General features: G+C 53.4%; 1 protein-coding gene across 1 annotated transcript in view; it reads right to left on the reverse strand.

Moving 5' to 3' along the window:
• Positions 1–6183, reverse strand: part of LOC118694670 (centrosome-associated protein CEP250-like) — a 12773-nt gene extending 6590 nt beyond the window's left edge. The window contains exons 1-5 of the mRNA XM_036395854.1: positions 6169–6183; positions 4807–5039; positions 4192–4345; positions 3466–3656; positions 1947–2139 (exon numbers count right to left, since the gene is read on the reverse strand). Coding sequence (XP_036251747.1) covers positions 1947–2139; positions 3466–3656; positions 4192–4345; positions 4807–5039; positions 6169–6183 — 786 coding nt within the window. The remainder of the gene's footprint in view (positions 1–1946; positions 2140–3465; positions 3657–4191; positions 4346–4806; positions 5040–6168) is intronic.
• Between the last annotated feature and the right edge of the window lie 3502 nt (positions 6184–9685).

Consider the following 9685-nt stretch of genomic DNA (forward strand, 5'->3'; position numbering starts at 1 on the left):
TTTTTTCCTCCAGAGACAGAATCAGTCTAGAAGGGAAGCAAGAAACTCATTACTAAATGATATCACATTTTATCATGTCTCAGGACTTGCACCACCTCAGGGAAAAAAATCTGCTCTGGCTGATGAAGTTCTGTCTCAACAAATTGGCTGCTTGTTCCCCTGCAGTCCAGCCAAGCCCAGCATGTGCCTACTTGCTTTTGTCTCAGAAAGAACAGCGAGTTCCTGCCTCCATGCCCTACCTTCTTTAGGAGATGGGAATGTGAATACAACCTAACAAAGTCTTGCAATGAAGACATTAGGGGGAGAGGAACAATTTTCCTCTGACTATAAGGCTCCAAAGCAGGGAGGTTTGGTCAGCATGGAAGAGACATTTCCTTTCCCCATCTTACACATCCAGGTAGGAGGAGCAGCACCCTAGAGCCAGGGAACTATGGCAAGTTCCCTAAGATTTACCAGCACCCATCCTACTTTCAGCTGGAGAAACAAAGGCCAAAGGGGCAACTGAGACTTGGAGCCAATCTGATGGAAGATGCAGAAGGCTCCAGGCAAGCAGGAGTGCCCTGCCTTTGCTTTGTCTTCTTCTTGGAGGAAGAATCCTGTGGCACTGAAGCTGGTAGGACTTGATCGGCTGCAGGAGCAACCCATAAATTGTCCTGTTTCTTGCATTCTTTGCACAGTCAGAAATGCCTGTGACTTTGCAGGGTGGCAGGGACCTGCTTGACCCCTGCAGGCAGCGGGGGACATTTGATGAGGAACCATGCAACAGAGACATTCTGGTTTCTGGGCTGCCTCCAAGGCCAGCTGGCCTAGAGCAGCAATCAGGGCCTTAAGATGGTTCTGCCCAGAAAAAGCATCAGATGCCAGGCTGATCCAGACCCCAAGGCTTCAAGTTACAGGCCCCAAGGTGGAGATGATGGATGTATGCAGCTCCTTACAGTGCATCTTGGGCAGTGTCAACACACCCACCTAACAGCACAATGACCCCTAGAGGGAAAGGGCTACCCCAAGCCTTTATCTTCAGAAAAACTCTCTCTGAAGGCTTAAAAGAAAAGAAAATGAAACTCAAGATCCAGACAATGAGATCTGTCTGCACGGACAGTTCAGAATCTGCCACTTAGGAACTGCTGCCAGAGCCCCTGGCAGGTGCAATAATGGCAAAGAGGGAATCCATTCACCACAATGCAGAGTCCCACAGGCTTTCATTTACCTGGCCTTTTCCCTCTCTAGGGCATTGACGGAAGCCTGCAATTCTGAATTTGGCTGAGCCATTTCTTCACGTTGAATCCATTCCCTCTCCAGATAGTCCAGATGCACTTGCAGCTCCTTGTTCTGATGTTTTGCCTCCTCCAGCATCTTCTGGATCTGCTCAATCTCCAACAGTTTCTGTCTGGACTCTTCCTGGGCCTCCATCCCTCTTGCTGGGCTCTCTGCGCAGTCCTTTCCTGGCACTCTCGGGAGGCTGCCAGCTGAGATGTCAACTCTGCCACCTCCAGTCAAACAGAACAAAGCAGTCAGAGGCTACAGCCACAGCTTCTCACACTCAGCCACAGCACAGGCTGTGAGCAAAGGTAAAGGACAACTTTCCACTCCTCCTGTCCTGAGAGCACCAGATGCACAAAGGACATGGACAACTTGTTTGAGTCTCTAAGTGGCCCACCAGCAAGGGCACCTGAGAAAGCACCTGCCAAAGCAAGGCTAGCAAGAAGAGGCAGCAGGAATCCATGCTGCTGCTTGCTGGCCAGCAGCACAGAGGACTAGCCCAGCTGTCCAGAGCAGCAGCTGACATTCAGCAGAGCACTGAGTGGCCTTCAGAGCAGCTGCCATGGAGTCCCCAGAGCACGAGACAGCCCCAGGGCTCACCCAGCAGCTGCTGCTCTGCCATGGAAAAGCAAGAAGGCCACAGACCCCTCGCTGCATGACTGCAGTGCCACTGCTCTTTCACTCACCTGCTTTTCTAGAGCCTCCCTCTGCTCAAGGAGGAGATTCCTTTCCTCTTTGAGGCCTTGTAGCTCTTCCTCGTGCCTCCTCTGTGCTGCCTGGGCTTCTCTGCGAGCTCCCTGCAGCTCATCTTGCAGCTCTGCCTCCACACGCTTCCAGGTCATCTCCAGCTGAGCCTTCTGCTGCTGAGCAGCAAACAGCCTGGATTGCAGGCTCTCCTTTGCTGACTACAAGTTGCAAATATGGACAGACATGAGTTGCTTGCTCCAGACACCCACAGCCGGGTATTCCAGGACCACGTGGCTCAAGATCCCCACGCCTGAGGAGGGAAAATGGCTCAGCTGGAAACTCGTCCAGAAAAGGCACATCTGGGCCATTTCCAGAGCAGAGCAGGGCCTCTGAGGGACTGCCCAGGCCTTCCTTATGGCCTGCCATAGCACAGACAGCCCAGCCCAACTTGGCCTCAACAGCCAAATCTTCACTTGCTGCTTCTGACCTATGACTCTGGGTACCTGTGCCCAAACAGGCTACAGCAACAAGCAAAAGCCCAGCCCCTGCTCACAGCCCTTCTCTCATCAGCACTTCCAAGCTGCTCCTCAGGGAGACAGAACAGACTCTTGTCCTGGCTGACTCCAGACTTTTTAATGCTCTTGATAATGGACATCAAGGTACATCATCTTCCAGACACCCGCTATTTAACGAGGCTTCAGAACTACTTTGCAGATACAGTAAAATCTCATGGTCATGGCAGCACTTGTAAATAATCAGAACAGCCTTTTGTCCAAATTGCAACTACCTGAATGCAGAGACTGCAGTTTCAACTCTTGCAAGGTCCAGGAGTAGACTTGCTGCCTTTATTTGAGTGTTGCTGAACAAGCAGGAGTAGCCCAAGGGACTTGTCCTTCCTTGCACAGTGAGAAGGACCATCCAAAGGAACCTTGGCAGGTTTGGCAGCTGGGTGCCCATCAACAATCAGCATGAATGCCCAGAGGCTGTTGAGAATTCCAGAGAGCTTTCCCTGCTGCTCTCTAACCAGCTCTAGGTCCTGTCCCACACTTCTTGAGAGTCTGCTTGGAAGCAGAAATGCCTCAAGATGGTAAGCAGGACCCTCTGGCTTCACCCTGAATGGCAGCGTGCTACTCCCAACGTGCCAAGGTAAGAGCCTGGAATGCTGAAGATGAAGCCTCCTGGTCTGAAGGTCAGGATCATGTCAAGTGACTCGGAAAGGAACGAGGGATGTTCAATGCCCAGAACGAGGAACCAAACCCAAGAGAAACTTGAGGTTTCAATCAGCATCTGCATGGTTCAACTACTCCTCAGTTCAGGGCTGGCTGGATTGCTTTTGACATCCCACAGGAGTGTGCTCGGTAGCACAAACAGGGCCCAAGGCTCATGAGAGCTTTGCTGGCTTTACATGACAGAAAAATGACCCTCACATGGTGGCTTTTTTTTTTTTTCTTGAGACTCTTCCATATTGTGTCCATGGAATGTAAAAACATCTGAAAAGTTTCAACTCCCTGCCTTTACCTGGTCTCCTCCAGCTGCCTGGCAAGGTCTTGTCGGAGCCACTCGGTGGCTGCCAGTCGGCCCTCAAGGTCAGCCTTCTGGGCCAGCAGCTCCTCCTCTCGCCACGCCTGGGCCACTTCATGTCCTTGGCCAGAGGATTCCTGGCTCAGCTGCTCCAGACACCAGCTCGATGACTCTTGCTCCTGGGAAACCTGCAAGTGGGACAAGGTACAGCTGGAGCCCTTCCTCGGGAGCCCTGTGCAGAGCCAGCCAGTGCCACCTCACAGGCAGCCAGAGGACAAGGAGCACCTGTGCTCTGGCCTCAAAGTTTCCCCAGCTCCGTTCCCTCTTTTAGAGGCTCTGTGGCTGCCCAAAGCAACACATTTTGCACAAGCATGCCACACTTTGCTGATGAACATGCAAATCCCTGGCTCAGAAATGCGTGTGCCCTCTTGAGCCAGGTGTGCACAGTGCTGTGCCTGTCCTCCAGTGCCAGAAAGAGCATCTGGCTGATCTGGCTGCCACAGGTGCTGCCTAGCAATAAGGTGTTCAGAGCCCTGCTACCATCATCCCTCCCTTGCTCCAGCACATCCCTCTGAAGCTGCAATTCCTCCAAAGTCTGCCTCTTTACTTCCAGCTGCCTCTGCAAGGATGGCCCTTCTCCCTCGAGTGCAGCCAAGTCCTCCACTGTACAAGAAGGGGCAAGATGAGTTTTCAAGGGAAAACCATCTCATTTCCAAAACCAACCTCCATCCAGTCCTGCTGCTCTGCCTCTTCTGCCTGGGCTGACGCTTCCTTCTGCTGCTTGGTGTTCTGCTGCTGCAGACAATAGGCTGCTGTCTCCGGGATTCCAGTGCATTGCAGCAGCATTTCCTTGGACTTCTCAAACTTTGCACAGTCACTGCGGAGACAAGGCCCAGTCAGAAGAAGCAAGAGGCCTGTAGAGTCAGCAATGCCATTTTCAGCACTCCAGGATGGAGCTGGGGGCAGTGGGCTAAGGAAGACCTTGCTCTTTCCCTCCCAAGGAAATCCTGCAGAGGCAAAGGGAAAGGAAGGCAGGATTTTGCCTTCCTTCAGTGACAAGCATTTGCTGGGCAGGGGCACGCAAAGAACAGAATTCAAGGAAGCAGCACGACGAGAAGAAGGAATATTCTATTCCAACATGTCTCTGCATCTCGCAGACAGCCTTGGGAGTCCCAGTAGAGCATGAAAAACCCAGACAGGACAATGCTCGAGAGCCACACTGAGGCCTACACATGGTAGGCAGGTGATTTCTTCACCCAGGACACCTCTGACCTCCCAGACCTGGAAGCAGATTGCCTCTGGAATGCAGCAGGAGGAGGAGGAGGAGGAAATGCTCACCTTCTGATTTCTGCTAACAGAGAGTCTATGAGCTGGTATTGGCTTCTGATCCTCTGGGTTCTCTCCTCTACTTGATCAAACTGTTGCCACATGCGCTCACAATTCTCTGTAGCTTCCCGAGCCAATTCAAAGGGATGCTGTTCGTCAGTGGATGTCAGAGTTGAGAGGATGTTCCCAGGATTGTTGGTGCAGATGATGGAATTGGCCATGCTGTCACCGCCGTCTACCAGCACCTGAAAGGCCACATCCAGCTGTTAGTCAGGTATTCTGTTCCTGTTCCAAAGTAGCACTGAGATGCCTCTTCTGATCCCACAAGAACCAGTGTCCATTCATGGAGAACCAGTTTCAAAAGGCCAGCCAGTTCAGCACAGTTTACTCACCTGAGGGGCTCTGGAGGAACGTCCCTGGTGAGAAAGCCCTCGAGCTCCCTGCAAGTGCACAGGGAAGAGCACACTCAGACTGCATGGCTGCCCCTCAGGCAGTTGCCTCTAAGTGCTTCCCAGCCTGTCCCAGAGCACAGCACTTCCAGCTGAGCTCCTCCTCCCCTTCTTGGCAATATTTTCAGTCCAGAAGTTTGACAGCAGCACAAACCAACATGCTGCAAGGTGTCTGATCACTTCTAAGAACACCAGAAGGGGAGCTGCCCAGAGCCCAATCCAACCTGGCCATGAACACTCCCAGGGATCCAGGGGCAGCCACAGCTTCTCTGGGCAACCTGTGCCAGGGCCTCAGCACCCTCAGAGGGCAGAATTCCCTCCCAATATCCCATCCATCCTTGCCATGTCTGGCTGGGAAGCCTTGTCCTGTCCCTGCAGTTCCCTTGCTTAAGTCCCTCTCCAGCTCTCTTGCAGCCCTTTCATGCATTGGAAGGGACTCTAAGGTCACCCTGGAACAGGGTCAACAGGGTCAGGACAACCCCAGCTCTTGCATCCTTTTCCCTTGGCACAGGTGCTCCAGCCCTTGCAGCATCTTCCTATCATCCTTGTGACCTCCTCTGGGCTACTGGGGATGATTTTGGAGATGTCAGGGAGAAACTCATTCTTGACTCTGGGAAGCGCTGAGGCTGCGCTGTAATTTGGGTGAGGGGAAGGCAAAGCAAAGCTGCTCCCTTGTTTGTGCCCACGGCCTCCAGTGGGACAAGGACAGTGGAGGAGATGTGGCTGCGCTCTGGGATAGCCAGGAGCCCCCCATTCCCTCCCAGGCCTGTCCCCAGGGCAAGCACCACAGCTGCTGCCAGCTCTGGAACAGCCAACTGTTAATCCCTTGCAAATCCCAAAGGGAACTGTTCCCCGAGGCACAGCCCAGGCCCACCCAGGTCCCTGCTGGGCTTGGCACAAGGAGAGCAGCGGCTTTGTCACTCACCCTCCGGGTCTCCATCTGCCCCTTGGCACCAGCAGTGAGGAAACAGCAGCGACCAAAGGCCCTTGGCCTTTGCAGGGTCTACACCCAGATATCCAAAGGCCCTTGGCCTTTGCAGGGTGTAAACACCAATATCCAAAGGCCCTTGGCCTTTGCAGGGTGTAAACACCAATATTCAAAGGTTCTTGGCCTTTGCAGGGTCAATAGCACACAATCAAAGTGCCGTTGGCCTTTGCAAGGTCCAAGCTCCAAAGTTCATGAGCTGTTGACAGCTCCAGGGTCCAAACCCCAATAGCCAGGAGCTGTTGATTGTTGCCAGGATCCAACCCCCAGCATTCCATGGCCTTTGTGACACTTGCCAGGGTCATACCCCCAACGTTCCACGGCCTTTGTGATGGCTGCCAGGGCCCAAAGCCCAGCATTCCAGGGGCTGTTGGCGAGGCCCTCCCTGGCTCAACTCCCATCCAAGCTCCTGAAAGAGGCACAAGGCCCGGCTCAGACAAGCCCACGCTGGCAGGAGCACCCACAGCCCCACGGTACCGGCTCTCGGGGCAGACACAGCCTCCAACTCCAGCCCTCACCAACACTCTGCCCTTGGGCAAGGGCAAAGGAACAGGCTCCCAGACACAACAGAGCTCAGATCGTCAACAAGTCCACTTCCAGGCTGCCAAACCCTTCCCACATGCATCCCTCAGCCACCACAGGTCTATTACAGACACTTCCAATGGGATTTAGGAACCCAGCTCTGATTTCCAGAGCACACATTTGGGCCACTGACCCCTTTCTCCACAGGCTGTGCCTCAGCACGAGGGCTACTGCTTCCCTGAGCTCCTGGAGGACTCTTCTACTTGAGCTGCTGGACCGCCAGCCCAGGCACGAGGGGAGTGTGGTGCTTGGGTTTTTTTGGTGCTTTCTGGAGGCATTTGAGCACCCCAAGCCCCATTTTACACATCCCCACTGTGAAAAATGAGGTTCAGTCTCCAGTAAAAATTTAAAAGTTGAATAAAGGACAATAAGAGACAAAGAGAATATAGCCTAGTTTTTTCATCCAGATGCTTTGCATTCAGCCCAGAGCACACCTGCTATTTCAGAGATGTCCTTTACATACCCTTTCTATTGCATCAGTCTACTGCATAGTCATAACCAATCATGCATATTTAAACTTTTCCCCAAACTAGTTTACATGTTCCAAGAATTGTTTAGCATGGCTCCTCCACAGATCCACCTTTTCAGAGCATGTGCATTTCATGGCTGTGGTTTTAGTCCCCCCCCATTATCACCTCCTGTTTGGCCTTTGGTCCATTTTTCTATAGACAGAGGGTGCTGATAATTGGCATGTCAGCAGCAGGGGTCTCCATCATATGTTCATTGAATGTGATCCCAACCAAGCAGGCAGTTTAACACAAGCATCCTATATCACCTATTTCTCTACTGTGTCAAGGTTTAGTTAAGAACAGAAAAACTCCTATATTTTTATAGCAAAGTTACTCTAATATACATATAGAATCCATCTTAATAGTTGCAAATGCCAATAATATAATATGTTTTATAACAATACTTTCCCCAACAGCACCCATATCTGCACCCCTGATAGGTGAACAGAGGGGTGGGGGTTTGGTTCCATAGGGGTCCAGCAATAATTTTGGAAACAATGTATTACATATCAGTGCCCCACATGCCAATGCAAAGTGACTCTGAAAGGCAAAGACATCGTCTGAACAGGTCTCAGTGACACTGGTGATAAGTTTGACCGTGTGACAGAGACAAGGAGCGTGTGTGCCAGGGCACAAATGCTGCTCTTAGCCCTGGGGCCCAGGGAGCCCTGATATCAGCAGGTGTGGCAGAGTCCCCGCCAAAGCAGAGTCCCCCAAGCCCCTGGCAGCGCTGGTGCCCATCTCCTGCCCCAGGGACCTGTGCCTCCAGAGGGCTTCTCTACCAGAGGGCAGCCAAAGCCGACTTTGTGCACGGGGGCCTGGGCTCCATCCTACAGGGGCTCTTGGTAGGAGCATCTGGAGCAACTGGTGGCAACACTTGGTACATGTCAGATGATGTTGCTCCATCCTGGAATGATCTTTTCAAGGAAGAGATTAGCAGTAGCACAGAAAGACCAGTAGCTACAGAATTTCACAGGAGAAAGAGACTCCACCAAAACACTGTCATGTTTCCTTGTGCTTTTCTGTCTTTCTTGCACTCGGAAAGAGAAAGAATTGGCCCAGCCTCTGCTATTCAACGCTCCACTTACTGTGTGTCTTCCTATGGCAGCTCACGTGCAAACACAACTGGCTGCCTGCTGAGCATGGCAAAGGACGGCCACAAACATGGAGGTGCCCAGTGAACATCAAGACAGACACCTGGGGAAGTGCAGAGGATAGGGATAACTCTGGGAGGAGAAGCTGTTCTGTGTCTTGGATGATGCTGCCAGCCCCCTGAAGGAGCGGCCAAGACAAGTGCTGGAAGCAGCCATGTCCTGCTCTTTTCTGCTCTCAGATGCACACGGGACAGACTTGTTGCCCACAGGTCCACCAGACTTGATCCGGGAACGATGGAAGCCCCTGCATTGGTAGGGAACGGGCTCCAGCAAGAGCAAAGCAGGATCTTCCAGCAGCAAAGCCTGAGCTTGTGAAGCGAGCCATGTCCTCAGCAGACACCAAAGTTTTTCCCTTCAGACCTCAATGTTGGCCACAAGTGCCTGCCTTTCTTCAGCGCCTGCTGCTGCTTCCTTTGTTCCAGACCAGTCCAGGATTTGCTCTAGAAGTTCATGTGGGTGTTTTTAAGGTGCCTGCAAAAAGGAGAGGGACGGCAGCTTCTGTGCAGCCTCATTTCCCTCTCATGATGGCATCAATGCCGCTGCCTTGGGACGCCTTCCAGTGGAAGGCGAGTCTGCCCTCAAGCACAGTCACTGTAGTCAGTCAGGGGCACAGGCTGCAGCGGCAGCTGCCAAGCATCGCCGTGAGGCTGGCAAGCCAAGAGAAAGCCATTGTGGCCGAGTGCGCTGAAGCCTTTTGCTAAATCACACACAATAGCGCCCAGAGTATGGCCCCTTTGGAATGGCAGCTGGTGCAGACGCCTCCTGGAGCAGGTGCCGGCGTTGGGGGTGCTGATGTTCCTGTGCGCGCTCTGGTGCTGTTTCTGTGGCGTCCAGAGCCGCTTTGGCAGCAGCGACTCAGCAGCCCTGCTTGAGGAGACATCGCCGCCCTGGCCACAGAGGCAGAAGCGCTGTGGGCCCAGAGCTCTGTGTCAGCAGGGCCTCATCCTCAGCACCATGGCCTGGGCAGCTGCGGGGGTCCAGGCTGGCCGCCAGCCCTGCTCTGCCCACTGCCCTGGCAGCAAGCAGTGACCGTGCCCCGGCAGGGCCCCCTTGCCCTCCTTGTCCCCAGTCAGGCCAGTCTGGGCACCTCGGGAGGTCCCCACCCTCCTGCTGAGGCCCAGCCGCCAGGGCTTCTGCCCCAGGCGTGGGAGCCTCTCTGGGGAAGCGCCCGGCTGTCAGGAACAAGGCTGACACCCAATTCCTCAGGGCTTC

The sequence above is a fragment of the Molothrus ater genome, chromosome 17, assembly GCF_012460135.2.
Source record: "Molothrus ater isolate BHLD 08-10-18 breed brown headed cowbird chromosome 17, BPBGC_Mater_1.1, whole genome shotgun sequence".
Classification (NCBI taxonomy): Eukaryota; Metazoa; Chordata; class Aves; order Passeriformes; family Icteridae; genus Molothrus; species Molothrus ater.